General features: G+C 43.7%; 2 protein-coding genes across 3 annotated transcripts; both read right to left on the bottom strand.

Annotated features, from left to right (window-relative positions):
• Window positions 1-311: 311 nt before the first annotated feature.
• LOC133909359 (putative metallophosphoesterase At3g03305) lies at window positions 312-4650 on the bottom strand. Its single transcript, XM_062351757.1, has 4 exons — window positions 4355-4650; window positions 2884-3125; window positions 1121-2704; window positions 312-1037 (listed from the first exon to the last, which is right to left on the bottom strand). The coding sequence occupies exons 1-4, from the start codon at window positions 4614-4616 to the stop codon at window positions 921-923; spliced, it is 2205 nt and encodes a 734-aa protein (XP_062207741.1). The 5' UTR covers window positions 4617-4650; the 3' UTR covers window positions 312-920.
• Window positions 4651-13706: 9056 nt separating this feature from the next.
• Window positions 13707-17034, bottom strand: LOC133909358 (integrin-linked protein kinase 1-like). 2 transcript variants are annotated; one of them, XM_062351756.1, is made up of 12 exons: window positions 16341-17034; window positions 16184-16258; window positions 16001-16105; window positions 15802-15887; window positions 15592-15712; window positions 15152-15231; window positions 14932-14994; window positions 14693-14814; window positions 14525-14610; window positions 14291-14409; window positions 14031-14159; window positions 13707-13890 (listed from the first exon to the last, which is right to left on the bottom strand). In XM_062351756.1, the coding sequence occupies exons 1-12, from the start codon at window positions 16776-16778 to the stop codon at window positions 13884-13886; spliced, it is 1431 nt and encodes a 476-aa protein (XP_062207740.1). In that variant the 5' UTR covers window positions 16779-17034; the 3' UTR covers window positions 13707-13883. The 2 variants fall into 2 exon arrangements, with proteins under 2 accessions (XP_062207740.1, XP_062207739.1); XM_062351755.1 differs by having other exon boundaries at window positions 13707-14159.
• Window positions 17035-17565: the final 531 nt, after the last annotated feature.

Below are 17565 nucleotides of genomic sequence, written 5' to 3'. Positions count from 1 at the left end.
ACAATTCTAAAACCTTATGTGATTTTTTTTTTAAAAAATAATGCCATTTACATTATATTTCATGGAGAGGAAGTTGGGGAAAAAAAAGAAAAACATGCTTTTAAAAAGCGTGTAACTCATTTAGTAGGGTTCAATTTAAGGAAAATAATAAGATGCAAACACATATTTTTGTATAGGGTGTAACCTAAGAGGATATATAAAATTAGTTTTACTTCATTTAGAGTTTTTTTTTTTATGTTCACGCACTCATCTAAAGGCTAGCACGGGTGAGTGCACGACTTCACTCGTGTATTGGTGTCGTGTCAAAGATATAGTGCCAACCGCCAAGCGATCGATAGTACCAAGCACAGAAAGTTGCAAAGAATGGTTGGCAGGACGCAAAACCTCAAGCAATTGCTACCAAGAACAGCAGAGATCTGGCATGTCTGCACAGCACGCACGTTATGAACGGAACTGGCACACGAGTGAACCTCCCAAGCAGACTGCAAATGCGAAGAACTGGGGTCCTCTTCTCTTTTGAGAGTGTGCGATCTTCACGTGCTCCGGCGAAGCAGGAATCCACTTTTATAGTACCATGTTGCGTGGGCAGCTCTCATTGTACCAGCTGCAAAAGATGAAGAAACAAAAAAGTTCTTTCTTTCACTTGGCTCAGTCATAACTGTCCATCCGAGCGAAATGCCGTAGTCTCTCAATTATGTGCTGCACAATGCTGACAACATCTTTATATATGTTAGACAATCTAACAAAACAGCTCTCCGAAAAAGAGAAAAAATAGAGGTAGCACACTCCTTCAGTTGTGAGTTATAGTCTACATAGATAGATGCTCGATTTGTGATGCTCCAACGGGCAATCTGGTACACCATGGTATCATCCATTTGTAGGACAATTTAGTACAGAGCACCTTCGGAGCTCCCAAACTGCTAAATGGACGATGTCTTGTAGATGGCAAACACTATGAGTGCAGGAATGAAGAAGAAATGTACTGGCGAATGGAGCAAAGGATTCATTGTATAAGCCTTCACAAGAGCTCTGCAATGCTGCACAACAAAAATGGGGTCAGAAAATTGTTCGAACTAGAGACCAGCTCAAAGGACAGAAACTTGCACGTGTGATTTCATACCTTCCAATGTTTCCATAGAACCACCAGGCAGAGAAGACAGAGAAATTTCCTAATCCAGCGACCATTCCAAAAAAATTCATGTTCTATTTGTCTCCTGCTCTTTTGGTAGTAATCATCTTTCTTTTTTCCTGACCGCAAAAGATAATGCTCTCGATACGCTGTTCTCTCAGCAGCCATGGCAGCTAAAATCACAATTGTGGGTAATAACACAAAACATAGGTGAGGTAGAACAATGACCATGACATCTGGAGTTCCAGCATGGACTACTTCGTTGCCACTATTGAGTCTTTTAAGAATCCAGCTTTTATATGTCATGTATGTCAGGTTACCATCCTCAGTAATAGGGTGACCAAACAGCCAAGGGAAGACAACTAAATAGATAATATACACCAAGAGCAAAAACCATACAAGAACCACCCTAGCCAGTTCAACAAAGAGCCAGATGAAACCACCAACTAGATACTTCAACAATGTCTGCTGATTACCGTTTGAGCACAGATACTTATATGTGAACTGATCTTTAAATACCATAGCTGAAACTTGCGGTACAAGAAGCAATGAAAAAATCAGAGAGAAAAAACACCAGAGTGCAGGATGATATATTGAAGCCCACTGAATACCCATCACAAAAAACTCCTTCCATGTCCAGCTGACTCTTGCAGCCAAGCCATTTACAGAGAATGGCCTCAACTGGCTGACACTAGTGTCACCTGTTATATCCATCACTTCAATTTGGAGCCAATATCGGTTGGGAGAGGGATCTTCAAATGCCCTCCAGTTCCATGGAACTAAATACATGTGTCCTCTAGTTTCATTGGAATCCACCCTTTTCATTTCGGAGTCAAAGACTACTTCAAGAGTTCCTGGTCTTGAGTCATATATCTTTACTGAAACAGATACTATCTCGTGTTTAGAGAATACAAGAGCCCTCACTGTATCAAAAGTTGTCGGCCCCATGATGTGACATTTGAAATCGCGAGAAGCAGAAGCTCTCTGCATGAATCTTGAATCAACAGGAAAGGTAGGTAGTACAATTATGCTCTTTGAGCCTAATCTGAAATCTATATCAGTATAGGAGATATAACCATCATCAATTGCTAATATCCTCATAGTTCTGCTCTTCCTCCAATCACCCATCTCCCACTCCCAGAACTCTTCAATATGAGCTGCTTCTTCGGAACAGTTTTCTTTATTACTCTGGATTGCATAACCTTGTTGCATGTTAAATTGGTAATAATGTTCTGATAATGACGGTTCCTGAACTGTTCTACGATAGTAGCATTTCAAATTCTTCCCAAACCTTGTATGAAGATGCCCACACAAGTATGCTGCCAATGAGTGCTTTAGAAAAACATCCTTCATACTTTTACCTGACTCTGTTAACGCTGAGAAAGACATCGGGAAGTGCCCAAATACAATTTTTGTCACTGGAGCCTTGTTGAAGTCCGTGTCCCACTGCGACAATGCTTGATCCAATTCTATAAGCTGCTCATCAGTTGGATGCCCAAATACATTTGTCGGGCCTCTGAGACCAATCTCCATTGTGGTATCAAAGCCAACAAATAGATGCTTCCGACCACTATTCTGCAGATCATAAATCCACTATATGTATGTCAAGGGTATTCCAAAAATTGATTGCAATCAGAACCAAATATAACAATACAATTGAACTACAAAATGGCAACAGAACAAAAGGCACCACATATTTCATCCTCCAGATGACAAGTTGCAAACATGCAATCATGCATAGAAGAAGCATTGACCTCCAACGTAATGCTTTGCACACGCCCCTTCCGTCTTAAATTGGCATTGATGCTATACTTCTGATAGAAGTCATAGACCCCACCAGATGTTGGTACACCAAAGCTATCATGGTTTCCTCTCAGATCATAGAAAATTCTTCTTGGAAGCTGGCTGGTTTCAATGATATCCTTGATTGTACTTTTGTATTCCATCCATTCCACCTCGTTTTGCTTCATTGTTAACAGATCTTTGCTTTTTCCATCTGGTCACAAAAAAAGATATAAATAAAAATTCGAGAGAAAACATCTTAGTAATGTTATTTGGGACCTGGGTACCTTTCAAAATAAATTCAACATTACAACTCATTTCACAAATTAGAGGGTGTTAATTAGTTTCTTTTGTGCTAGTTGTAGCAACTTCTGTGACAGTGACACTGATCGTAGTTACAGCTAGGTACCAATTCCATATGATGAAACAAGAAATGGGAAAACAGATGTCAATTTAGCTCAGTTTTGTATTCGCATAGCCCTTTGAAGTTCAAATTTATTTCTATCGTTATTATTTCATATGGAATAACTGTCAGTATAAGGGTGACGGCACCGATTCTCGGCCGCCCGTTTCCGTGATGAACAGTGCAGATGGGCCGTTACAGTACCACTGCTGCAGTAATTTTCGACATGGTATTCCTGCTACAGTATTCCGCGCGGGCCTCGACCGCCTGCTTCGCATCTGACGGCCGCTAGTGCGACTGCTTAAGTTGCAGTCGCACTAGCGACTGCACAGGAACCGGTTCCCAGTATAAGGAAGTGCACTCTGTTGACTAAAAATACGTCAGATACTCAGGGATAGGTGCTATCAAACAATAATATCACAGGGACAGAGTTACAGCCTACATGAGCTGGTTTACATCTCTCAGCAATCTGTGCATTGCCTTTAAGGCTTTAATACCTAGTGTATTCTTAGGAATATACAGGCTCAACAGCACCTATATATCTGTTCTATGGTCTTTCTGTTGCAATGTTCAACTCAGGCCTGTGGCTAGTAGCCTTAGTTACTGACAGGCAACTGGGAGATAACGAGCCGTCTGCCCCAGAATGGATCTAACAGGCCAGCTACACCAGATTTGTGCTAAAATTAAGAATTCACACTGAACGTGCCAAACCATCTGGTTTTCACACATACGGAGAAGCACTGAACACCTCTGCTTATTCGCTAATTTCATCTCACACTGTGGTCAATTCTCTGTCTCATCCCACAGCAATGCCAAGGAGAGTTACTATCAGTTTTCTGAGTATCTGACCTAGAAAGTTAGATCATTCTAAAAATTTATGACAGATAGACTCAATATAATTTATCCTCCTTTCCGTTCTCCATTACAGTGCCCCCAACAAATCATCCATATACGGCATCAGGTTACTTAGAACCCTCGCTAATCACTTTTTTTCATTCCCCACGCATCAGTGAAGTATTAGGGAGGGATGTAATATGTACCAGTCAGGTCTCCGGTGATAAGGACGAGGGAAGGGTTGACCATGGCGAGCGCCGGGCCGACATACCGCCGGAAGTCGTAGGCGCGCTCCGGGTGGTGGACGCTGAAGTGGAGATCCGAGAGCTGGACCGCCCACACCACCCCGTCCGGAGCGCCGGACACCTCCACCACCTCCCTCTCGTCACCGGCAGCGGCGGACGGGGCGACCGCAGTGGCGACAAGGGCCAGGAGGATGGGGAGAAGCCGCTTCCTGCGCGTCTCCATGGCTAACGCGCAGAGGGGAGGTGAAAGGGAGATGAGGATTGTTGTGTCCTTTGCTGCAAAATGCTTCTCGCAGATTTACATTACGCTTTCAACACCGAGTAGTACGTTTCTGGCAGTCCGAATTTGTTCTTTCGTTTGCGTGCACTGGCATTACGTTACCCTACACATTTAGCGTAATGTTACAAATTTAGGCAAATTACATCGGTGGATCTGGCATGATTGTTCAGCTGAAAACCTAATATTTTTGGCAAAAAATTGATTAAGTGGTGAGTGTTTTTATATGTTTGTTATAGGTTGAGTGCTAAAAGATAAAAAAAATCCTCTGCATGGGAAGCGCTCACAGCTCACCCTATGCCCAACTTTTCCATTACAATTTTATTATTCGTAGCCCCATATTCATCTTCTAATTTTATCAACTCATTAATTTAAACAAGCGCTCTAACTTAAAATTTAAGGGACCAAAGCTAAGAATAACTTAAAATTTAAGAGACCAAAGTTAAGAATAGGTAGACCCCTACCACCAACCTAAACCACTCAGCAGTAGCCCACCTAGCAACCCAATCAAAAATTTGCCTTTAATTTTTTTTAACCCCATTTTTTTAATAACCACTCAGCAGCCATCCAATTAGATCGAAACCCAATCGAAGATTTGCCATTAAAAAAATCAAATTGCAATTTTGCCACCGAAACAGGCCTCCATGGCTTCCGTTTCACTACTCTATCCCTGACAATAATTGTTTCATTTGGAAGCAAAAATAATTTATAAAATTAAAAGAAAACACTCAGTGACATAAAAAGGATCAAAATGCCCCCAAACCATATTAGCTTATCTCTTTTCCAGCTGGTCGACTCCCCTAAGCTAAACATATCTAAATAGGTTGTGTGTACTGAACTGACCCGAAGTACGATACTATAAGTATGACCCGAGCCTAGACAGGTCAGGTCGGCACGCCATGAGGCCTCGGGTTGTATCTGGGCCGAGCGTGTGGCACAGCAAGCCGACATGGTCCGGCCTGAACATTTCAGGCCGGCACGGGCACAACCTAGCCTGGGCAGGTACGGGCACAGCACGGCCTGGCACAGCACGGTTTGAACACGCGGAGGCCCAGGAGGTACGACCAGCTCGGCATGGCACGGCCCGACGCACCCACTCGGCACGCGATGGCCCAGGCGGCCCAGCCGGGCTGGCACGGTATAACCCGGTTGGCACGCTTGGGTGGGCGGGGCACGACACGACCCAGCGGGCATGCCTGGGTCTGCTGTAGCCATAATGCGTGGGCCCATCACGTGGGGGCACCTACGACCCGCTGGGGCACACGGGTTTAAGGGGTTAAATGGGTCGGAGACAGCCCGTTTAACCCGTTAATCCGGTATTTTTGAATTTTGTAGTCGTTTTGTGACCGTTTGAACTCCAAAAAATTCAAAAAAAATTCAAAAATAATCATTTTTCACCTATAAATAGAGGATCACACTGCCCTTCTATTCCACACCAGCAACACAATTTGCTCTCTTAACTCTTATTTCCTCATCTCATTCTTGTCTCAAAGTTCTTGAGAATTAGCGATAATTTGGTAAAATTAGTTTGGATTGTTACAAAAAATCCGAGCAATTTCAAAATTGCCATCCTGTTGTCTTCAAGTTGAAGAAATCTTGATGATTTTTTTGCATCGTTGTTCATTATTATTTTATTATTTGATTATTTGTAACTATGAATATTTGCATTTTTTAGTGCCAATCGATATTGATCAGTGATGCTGGTGATCATGATCATAATACATCCATCGATCATGATCTTTTTCTCCAAGGACTCATAGGGGATTACGGCCCCTTTGATACCAGTACTACAGGTGATGATGTACCCGACGGTGAACCTCCGGTTGGTTCACATGCAGGTGATGCAACAACTCCATCGTTAGGCTCTATAAGTGCATACGTATCAGCAAGCACTGGCTCTAAAAGATCAATAGTTGGTACTTCTGAAGTTTGGCAAGACTTTGAAAGGTTCTACATAGAGGAAAATAGGGTGAGTGTCAAGTATGCTAGGTATTATATTTGCAAATATGAATTATCTGCAAAGCCCTCAGGTGAAACGGGATATTTAAAGAGGCACGCCGCAACTTGCAAGCGAAAGAGTGGAGCAGTCATGAAGCAGACGGTGCTGCGGTACAACCCCGATGGCTCTGTTCGTCATTGGGAGTATGTCTCTGCCAATGCTCAAAAAGAGTTATGCCGCTTCATTGCAAGAGCGGATCTACCACTCAACATTGGTAAGTCTCATGTATTTGAAGATTACATTAAACAAGCTCATAATCTTAGGTTCATGTATGTTTCTAGACAGAAACTGGTAGGGATATGGTAAAATACTACAATGTGTGTCGTAGCAAGCTTAAAGAAATATTGCAAACATGTAGTTTTCAGTTACTTTGATCTCGGACATATGGACAGGTAGGGCTAGAGAGGATTATCTTAGTGTTGTTGCTCATTTTGTTAATAATGATTGGGAATTAGAAAAGAGAATAATAACTTTCAGGTTGATTAACAACGCGTATACCGGTGAAAATATTATTGAAAAAATATCTCAAGTAATTGAAGACTTTGGTCTCACAAATAAAATATTTTCTATCACATTAGATAATACCGGTGCAAACTCTAGAGCCATAGATATTCTTACTCCGTTGTTTAGTACATATGCTGAATATTTCTTGTTACATTAACGTTGTGCTTGGCATACATCTTATATTGAATTCCGGTTTGAAGAGGTTGTCGTAATACCTAGATGATTTTTGTACCGTAATATCTTTTGTAAACTCCTCTAATCAACAAATTACAACATATAAGCAATACTGTGTTGTAATAGGTGCACGTCTATGTAAGATTGATGTGGATATGCTGATAAGATGTAACTCTACTTTCTTGATGCTTAAAAATATTATACCATATAAGAGCACATTTAGTATGTTTATTCATACACACTATCATCAGCATGAGGGTCAAACTTTACTCATGGAAGCACATTGATATGTTTCCGAAAGGATACTAAAGTTTTTTGATTTTTTTTATGATTCAATTGTGAGTTTATCAGGAGTTTATTATCCAACATCTTATTTAGTAGTGCATAATATTGTTGAAATTGCTATTCACTTAAACATGTATGAAAATGACAATTTTCTAAGAGATTGTATAGTTCCTATGAAATCTAAATTTTTAAAATATTGAAAAGAAATTCCTTTGTTGTATACATTTGCCTTTATTTTAGATCCTATAGCTAAAATCGTAGGTTTTTGTAGAGTTCTCACAACTCCAAGTGATGCAATTAGCCATAATTATTCTACTTATTATACTAATAGCCGTTCTAAGTTATTAGATGTTTATAGTAAATATGAAACAAGGTATACTGGAGTTTACCTACAACAACCTCTACTAGCACCCACAACAAGTAAGAAGACAACAACGTGGGAAAAATATTTGGTGAAGGTTCTTCATCAAGAAGTTCAGACTCTTCATCACGATCGTCTACGACTACGAGTGCTGGAATTCCAACATCCGGAGGGGAGCAAACTACCTTCATCTACAACGACGTTATCAGCTATGAACAAGAAAATTTTAACATACTGCAATGGTGGCATGAGCTCAAGACAAATTATCCGGTGCTCTCACTGTTAGCACGAAATTCGTTAACGGTTCCCGTATCTACAATTTGTTCTGAGATTGTCTTCAGTCTTACTAAAAGGATATAATCGAAAAGAGAAGAACAAATCTCACAAGTGAGATGGTGGAAATACTCACCATTGTAAAAGACTGGGAACAAGCTAAAGCGCGAATGTAACACACTGCAGAGAACACTGAGCATCAAGTTTCATTCGAAATTTTGTATCTAGATGCTGATGAGAACGTGTAATTTCTAAACTTTTTAAGTTAGGTTGTACTATTTTCTCCCTTTCTAAAAAGGTTTTTAATGAGGCAACCTATCAATAAAGCTCATTTTGAGAATTAATTAGGTCTCCCTATTATTTTTGATTTTTTTATGATTTTTCTTTATTTTTTTAAAAGCGACCCGAGACCTGCTACCCACCTCTCATCTTAGACTATAAATAGCCACTATACATCCATGCCAAACTCCCATGATCCAAACTCCAAAGCCACTTGCCCACTTCAACAAATCAATTCTAGATTTTCAATTTCCGATTCATGGATCAAGACGCCAAAAACTCGCGTGCATCGTCATAGCTGTGGCAAAATTTTGAGAAGTTCTTTAGAGAAATTAACAGAAAACATTAAGATTTGCTAAGTGTAATATATGAAAACAATAAATTATGTATTAGGTCTACAAATAGAACGGAGCACTTGAGGAAGCATGTTAAATATTACAAGCAAAATTTTGGAGTTTCTATTGAAACCATGTAATTTTTGAAGCATAGCCATAGTTTATACTCTTTTTTTACTTTTAGTAGAAAGGTTTTTAACGAGACAACTAATCAATAAAGCTTATTTAATTTCTTTTATATATTTTTTGATATTTTTTGATTTTTTAACTATTATTTTTAATTTTTTTCTTATTTTTGAAGTGCTCTCAGACCGATGTGCCCAGCAATGCCAAACAGGCCGGCCGTGCCTCCATCATGCCCGCCGGCCCCCTGATGTGTAGCCATGCCGCCAGACTGCCCCTGCATCGTGCCTCTGCCGGGCCACTCGTGCCTCCGGGCCGGCCGGGCCGCCGGACCGTAATCATGCCCGGACCAACCTAACACGACATGGTGGATGACGGGCCGTGCTGTGGGTCGAGGAGGTAGCACATGGGCCGGCACGATAAAACCCGTAACAGAGCTGGGCCGATCGGCCTGGGCGTAGCCAGGTCGTACCTAGACGGGCCCATACCGGGCCAAGCCGAAAGACCCATTTGTTCATCTCTGCCCTAACCGAACACGAATCCTCTGACTACTCCGACCCCTACCCATCCCTCCATCCGGACATCCGGTTGATCTCCCCGCTGTCGTCCTACTCTTTCTCAGTCAACGGGGACTCCGATCTGGTCTCACCTGTCGTCGCTCCATCTCATGAGCGCGAGGAGCCCTTGGATTATGCCATCGGGGACTCAATCTCGAGCCACCACTGCTTGGATCCGGCCGCCCGAGGTGGGGAGGACCCTCTCCGGCGTGTGCTTTCGGCTTCCTTTTTTACGGTGAGCTTTTACAGGGTTTTGTTCTGTAAAATTTCAGAAAAAAGATGCGTCGCAGCAGGTCTCGTTGGCAGATGGGGTTCGCAGGTGGGCGTTCTAATCACATGTTAGAGGTCACATTCAACTGTAGAACGATTGCAATTTAGAAGTCTGGTAATGCAGACGAGAACATACCAAAAGTCAGAGATAGGGAGGTAAATACAGGTAATCCAAACGCACACAAATTTTTGATGCCAAACAACTTGAGAATGCAGTTGATGTTCACAGTTAACCAGTGGCGGACGAGCAAAAATTTAGGAGTGGTTTATCCTCTTCTTTTTTTCCTCTCTTTTTTATTCTCTTTTTCCCCTTCTTGTTCCTTCTTCTTTTTTTTCCTCTTCTTATTCCTCTTTTATATCCAAAAAATGTATAACGCCTGGGAAAGGACTCTCAAGTGTGACCGAGGTAAGTGACTCAAGCCCCCCACCGCCACGTAGTTACTGTCACCGATCATGACCGCCCACTCGACAAGAACCTGAAGCGTCTCGGGTCATCTCAGTGCTTAAAACTTTATTATATCATTCTCTGGATCAGTCGTATGTAAATACAAGTCATACAACATGTGATATCATAGTTATACAACAAAGGGAGTGGTGACATAAATTCATCAAGCTAACAACACATAAATGATTCTGCAAAGTCTCACGAGCAACATAGTCCATAACACCATAGGGCATATCAGGATCAGCATGGGGACATGCCACTCTACAAGTAACTCGGGTGTGGACGCGACCAAAACTTATTCGTTAGTATCACCGTCGGCGTCGGTAAAGTTCAGATCTTTCTCTAAAATCATAGTGTGAGTACAAACGTACTCAGTAAGCCCCAATCTTAACCCTACATCAAAGGGGTATAAATACATGTATATAATATTGACAAGGACATGACTATAAGTTGAATTTTGCAAAAATGCCAAGTTTCCACATGCAATGGTTTATTTCCATAAAGCGGATTTTGTGAAAAAAAACATAACGTCATTAGTAAATAAAGGAGGGTTCGACCGTAACGAAAGGTCACCAGTGCCCTAGTTCTAATTTTGCCGAACACTTCATCCACAATAATCCATGCATACTGCGTGACCTGTTTCCCAAAAATGACGGCACACCTTGCCCACTCACATCCAAAGGAAACGCACACAACCCATGCTAGTTATTGTGACCGAACCATAGTTCATCCGTGACCGTGGACATAACTATTCGAATAGTTTTACCTTTGTAGAGTGGTAAACTTCACTCACAAGTTGAGTTTAGTAGCATACCACCGTCGTGTCAATACGATTCAATGAAACCATTACCCACCATAACATTATCCCACTAGTCACCTACGGGCACTAACCAGGGGTCCCTGGCCTAAAAGCTAGGCCTCCAACCGAGTCGATAAGTCTATACCTACTCCATAGTCTTCCGTTGCACTTCTGTCTCCAGACGACTAGTAGACTAGCTAGCGGAGTTTAAACTAAGCTCTGCAACATACATGATTGTGTGACCGTACTGTAAAGAATAGGTAAGATGTCACATTAATTCGATCCTTAATCGAACCAAGATAAATATATCCATATTAAGCTTGCTACACAGGCAACACTTAGACTGCTAAGGCATTCCTGACGGAAATCCTGATTTATCCCAGCTCTAATTGGTTCTCTTTTGTTAATAGCTCTCTGGTGAGGCTTCACATCCCATAACCCACACAACACTAAGCACCGAGTTTTACACATTTCAAAAAACTAATTATGATTAAGAATGAAATAACAGGGGATCCGTCTTAGCACAGTTAATATTGCCGAGGCGATAATTCTAGGGTTATCAAGGTAATATTCAAGTTGGTAGCAATCAGACTGGCTAATCTACAATTAGGACATAACTAGATCAATAATTTAAATTATATCGATAAATAATATTTTATGCAATTATTTAGTGAAAAACGACTGCTATGAGTTGTGGTGATAAAAACTAGGTACAATATGATCAACGAGGGAAAACATATTGAGACTTGCCTCCGCTGACGACCTCGAGAGGGTCCTGCTCGACGTCCTGCGCTCCCAGGATTGGGAGCAACGTCGGCTGACAGGGGAAAACATGGAGAATCGGTATGGGCAGAGTTTTTGGGCATCGGGAGTGAGCGTGAGGTGCGAGAGAGGGATCTCCACGCTTAGATTAGTTGGTGATGCACCATCGGCGACTGGTGACGGAGGCGGAAGCTGATGGCCATGGTGGCTCGATGGCGACTCAGAAGAGAGGAGGAGGGGTTAGGCAGAGGGGCGAGGGAGGCCGGGTGAAGCTCGCCATGGGGCCTAATTGGCCACCAGCGGTCTCTGGTGATGGATCGATAGCGGATGCCATCTGAGGGGACAAACAACGAGAGGGAGGGGGGAGAGAGAGTGGGGAGGAGCTTGCCTCGACAAGCTTGGCGAGCGGCGGTGAGGTGCGGAGGAGCGAGTGGCTGGGCCTTTATAACTGGGCGAGGGCTACAACGGTCGGCGGTGGGGTCCAACAGTAGTTAGCAAAAGTTATGCGGGTGACAGAGTTAGGTGGTGGCATTGTCGTGGCGGAGGGAAAGAAAGAAATAAAGGAGAGAGGAAAATGTTTGAAATCTTGTTTGGATTTGATTTCCTTGAAATGATTTGTTGATTTCAAAATTGCTGAGAATTTGGGATGTTACAAAATCGAGCCTTCGCGACCCCTACCGCGAGCCCCCATAGCTGCTACGCACACATCCTCCGCGCCGTTGATCGCAAGCTCCTTGGACTCTCTTTCACAAATTGCTCACTCGGAACAGCATGCATTGCAAGACAGACACCTACATGGAAAATGCAACTCCGTATTACGCACGCGTCGTCTATCTCAGCCGTCCACTCCTCTTATCTATCCATTTATTCTCTCATCTACCCCATGTTTTTTCATCTAACCCTCCAGCATAAATCTCTACGCAAATGAACGACCGAGATAGACGGTGTGTGCTCATCACATTGTGGAATTTTCCTTTCCACACTTGCACTGGCGAGCGGAGGGGCCAAAGCTTGTTGCCACTAGTGTTGGGACTTGGGTCGTGTCGTGCCGGCACGGCTCAGCCCCGTCGTGCCTCGTGTCACATCGTTCCATGTTCACTAAGCACGATCGACCCATTTTGTTGTGCCGTGACAACACGAGTCAACTCCAGGGAGGTCCAAGCACGGCCCTCGGCATGCGGTGCCGTCATCATGCCGTGTCGGCCCAAGCACGTCCTTGCTCTATGTCGCTTAACAATGCTTACATGTTTATCTCTTACATCTCACATTTATGTCTCTCATGCTTATGTATCTCTCTTAGTGTCTCACGTTTTGTATTAAAGAGATAGGATAAGCATGGGAAAATAATCATGCAGATTGTGTAGTGCTCTTTTTTACTGTACCGGCACATGCACGGTCTAAGCCATCGGTACGCCCACCGTGCCAAGGTCCTAGGTACGGCACGATCCTCGTGTTCGTGCCATACTCTAAAATATTTTGTGTCATGCTGTGCTTTGAGCCGTGCTAAAACTCGTGCCGTGGGTGGCCTAACTCCCCGCTCTAGTTGCCGTGACGCAACTCGGATGAGGATTAGAAAAGGAAGGGCATAAAGGTAAGGGTTTTGGATGTCCCAAGTAGGGGAGGCGGTGGCCGGCGGTTCCGGAGAATGAGTGGGCGACAACGCGTCTAGAGACGAAGAGGAAGAGCAGCGAAGTATGCTGTATGGATGGTCTATTGGGCCTCTCTGTAAATTGTGATGCTTCAGTAGACCAAAAGACTATTTGGAGACGCTGCCATTTCTGCTAGATCATTTCGGTGTCTAAGGATTGGTTTCATGATATCTTACTTTGTGTACTACGAGAACACCAACATGTATAGTTTGACACTGCAGTGAAAAAAAGAACGCATACGTGCTGTTTCGTCCAATTTAAGCCACAATCTGTTACAATTTGTACTCGACGATCAACATGGCATGTGTGGTCCTCCACCTTAACAGCAGTCAAGCTTCCCCGGAAGGAGAGACGCATTTGCTGTGTGATATGTACACAAAGGAGGCATGCGGGCCATGTCATTTCCTGTAAAAACACAGGACAATGCAGATAATTTTTCAGTCATCCAGCATAATATCATTTATGAATATATTATTGTTCACGATTCAGTGTGGATTCTGCTTTTCACTGAACGATTAGATCGCTTAAACCGCCGAGATACACACCAAATCTTCAGCGAGTCCTTCCAGCTCCCTTGCTTCGCGCAGTGAGCGTAGATCTTGTCGAGCCGGATGATTATCTCCGAAAATGTCGGCCTCGCCATGGCCTGAGAGGACCAGCATTCTTCGATCAGCCTGCAGAGACCCGGGGAAGAAGGGTTGTTCAGTGCACTGTACTACTCTACATTTTGTGAAACACATGCTGCTGAACTGAATATGGCACACAGGAGGTGTCATGAAAGGGCCCTTGTTTTTTCAGAACTCACGCTTTGAAGTCTGGAGGATAGCCCTTGAGCCTGTTCTTCAGTGACGGCCGCATCCCCACGAACCGGATTGGGTGTCCCGAATCATCTGTTGTTTTCACTTGAATTGATCCTTCAACCATCTGATTACACAACGAAGAATGAGTGATTACAGGAATGGTATGATTTATCAAGTTTGAAACATCAAACCAGCATATCTTTTTGTTATTTTTGTATCTGGAACAGGAATTTACTGACCTCATAGAGGATGAAACCGAATGAGAAAGCATCAACGCTTGAGTCAAATACTTCATTTCTGTACAGCTCAGGCGCAGTGTGGTAACCTAAACACAGGAACAGTAAGGTTGTCATTTAGAGCATATTTGGTGGGGAAATAGAACAAGAAAGCCATAATCTCATGCTTACTGAAGCTGCCAACAAGAGCCTCATGGTTGGCCAATTTCACTTTGTCAGGGCCGACCTTCGACACCCTTGTCACGCCGAATCCCGCAATTTTCAATTCGCCTCCACTATCCAGGAAGATATTTCTGGCACCTTACCAAGATTCAAATAGTAAAGTACTGGACAAACGTGAAAGACGGCACTAGAATGCAATTTGTAGCCCAAGAATGCAAAGAAAGAACAGCTTCATTTCCTCATCTTACTTTGGCTTTAGGTCGCAGTGGATGATGGGATCTGGTTTGGACTGATGGAGATAGGTCATACCCCTAAACAATCAATGCAGCAACAGGAAACATTATTAGTACTGATGTACATTTCGATATGGATCATTATGTTTTCTGAACGTATGAAGGATAATTGGTAAAGACAATTTGACGTATGTTTGAATTCTTCAACTCTTGTTGGAATCAGAGATAGAAGCACCTTGCGATATCAAGGGCATATCTTAGCACCTTCTGATCATGTAGCTTTCCTTTCCTCTGAATACAGCTTGATAAATCAGTCTGCGTTGCAGGGAAAAAAATGACTTCAATCCATTTTTCCGAAACAACGGCACAAGATCTACCAATTTTATCATAGAAAAGAATTGACCTAATTTGTCAGGTAATCAGATCCGAAAACTATATAACCGCACGATTAATTAGGGAAAACTAGCAAAGACCTCAACCGTAGGAACGCTACGACCACCATAAACCAAAACGGCGCACTACCACACATCCGAACAAACACAACCGATGGGGTCGACGTGACTTCAATCCATCATAGGATAATATGTGTGTACACTAGACAGTGGCATATTCAGAATTATTTTTTATCGTAAAATTGAAACTTTTTCCCTTGGAAAAAAGGCATGGTGCTATTACCTCTGCATGCAGTTCAGAAACAATCATCATAGGTATGTTCTGCGTGACGGCTCCAACGAACTGAACCACATTAGGGTGCCGGACCTTCTCCAGTACAGTCAGCTCATTCCTGAAAGAGTTTCTGCAACAAAAGAAGAGGCAGGTTTTTTTAATTTTTTATCTTTGACCAATCAATTCGTTCTGAATTAAGCACCGAGATTGGCATCTTACATGGCTTCTTGGTCGGAGCAACTCTCTCTGTCAAGTAATTTTACGGAAACCTTTGTGCCATTCCATTTCGCAATGTGGTACACGCCCTGTTCGATGTACATACCATTATCACTTTTTTCCCCTTATCTCACTAGCGCCACATTCTGTTCTTGAACACACGTGTCTGAAACCAAATTGGATACGAGAAGGAAAATCGCACCGGGGGAAGCTCCTGCCCTCGCCGGAATTGGAGCTCAGTTGGGCTCAACTCGTACTCCGGTACCTCGGCCGGGGTGGATACCATCATCGGCGTCCTCTTGTTTCTCTGCAGAAAGGATCAAGATCAGTAGATCGATGATACTAACGAAAAAAGGCCATGCAGTTCATGTCTGTCGAAAGATACCGGAATCTTTGCACCATATGCTTTCAAGAGATCGTAGACCTCCGTCTGGCCATAGCACCTGGCATCAGCTACTGCCTATATATGAAACGAACGAAATTATCATCTGATGCAGGTAGAAAGAAAAAGTTTGTTGATCACTATGATTAGCGCGGCTCACCGTGCTGCCCCACCGGTCGCGCGCGTCGATGTTGGCCTTCCAGTCGAGAAGCACCCGGACGACGTCCGGGTGGCCCTCGCACGCGGCGATGTGCAGCGCGGTGCGGCCGTCCAGGTTGATGCTGTTGACGTCGACGCCGCTCCGCACCAGCGCCTCGACGCCGGCCGCGTCGCCGTGGCACGCAAAGAAGAGCAGCTGCATGGTGGCGTCCAGGTTGTCCGGCACGGTAAGCTCTTCCGCTGACCCCACGGGGCTCTGGCTCCGGCCGCGCCGACGGTTCGGGTCCATCGACGACTGCCGCCCGAACAAGAACCGGCTGGTCGCCCGCCCCGTCCGCGGGGACTCGAGCGACGTCTGCCGCCGGAGCTCCGCGGCGTGCTTCATCGAGCCCCCGGTGACTTGCCCGTGCACCGCCACCTTCATGCCGTTCGCTGCCATATCCGAAATCCGGTTCGGCGGACGCCGACGACCAGGGGTGAGCTGCAACCTCTAGGTACGATCAGGGCATCCGGGAACAGGATCTCGACGACTGATCGGGGTCCCCGAGGCACGAGAAAGTGCGCCGGAGAGCCCCGCTGAGATCGAAACCTTTCACGGTAGGCTCGGGTCTGGTGAATGAGGAGAGGAGAAGAGGAGAAGACGAGCGGAGGAGAGGGAAGAGTGGAATGCCTCGTTTCCCGGCTACCAAGGGAGCTAAAGTTAGCTATGCTTATAACGCGGGTAAGATGAAGTCTTTTGGCGCGTTTTTTTGAAATACCGTTGAGAATGGTAACGGTCACAGTCAGGAAAGGTAGCGAAACAGAGTACACATGACTGTCACCAGCTTGGATGTTTGACAGAATCAGGTTCAGCGCATCATAGGATTAGTACTTTTGACCTGTTTTTACTGAACTGGTTGGCAGCTTGAAAAAACTTACGTGGTTCGTTTTCAAATTTTTTTCTTTCTAAAAGCAAAAGTGAATCCATTTCTTAAATGATCATTTCCCGCTTTCCTCCTTGAACTAAAATGAAAATCCTTGCTTCGTAAGGATGGAATCGCTGTTGTTTTCATGCATTATGTTGAAGTATAAGTGCTAACGAACAGGCACCTTTCCCTTTAAAATTGGGCACATATTTCTTAATTTACTAAAAAAACAATATACAGTGGTCTTTACAAGAAAATTTGGATATATATATATGCACACACACCATTGTCAGACAACAGGTATACGAAAACGTATTGTAA

The sequence above is a fragment of the Phragmites australis genome, chromosome 2, assembly GCF_958298935.1.
Source record: "Phragmites australis chromosome 2, lpPhrAust1.1, whole genome shotgun sequence".
NCBI lineage: Eukaryota > Viridiplantae > Streptophyta > Magnoliopsida > Poales > Poaceae > Phragmites > Phragmites australis.
This window is presented reverse-complemented; position numbering and strand designations above follow the sequence as displayed.

Excerpts from the sequence above, each read along its gene's own strand:
- LOC133909358 (XM_062351755.1), bottom strand. The coding sequence starts at position 16,778 with ATGGCAGCGAACGGCATGAAGGTGGCGGTGCACGGGCAAGTCACCGGG. Across the intron at positions 15,232-15,591 it reads TTTCTGAACTGCATGCAGAG|ACTGATTTATCAAGCTGTAT; the intron begins GTAATAGCACCA and ends CCTGCAACGCAG. Across the intron at positions 14,815-14,931 it reads CACTGCGACCTAAAGCCAAA|AAATATCTTCCTGGATAGTG; the intron begins GTAAGATGAGGA and ends GTAAGGTGCCAG.
- LOC133909359 (XM_062351757.1), bottom strand. The coding sequence starts at position 4,616 with ATGGAGACGCGCAGGAAGCGGCTTCTCCCCATCCTCCTGGCCCTTGTC. Across the intron at positions 2,705-2,883 it reads TGCAAAGCATTACGTTGGAG|AATAGTGGTCGGAAGCATCT; the intron begins GTCAATGCTTCT and ends TATGATCTGCAG. Across the intron at positions 1,038-1,120 it reads TTCTATGGAAACATTGGAAG|CATTGCAGAGCTCTTGTGAA; the intron begins GTATGAAATCAC and ends TTTGTTGTGCAG.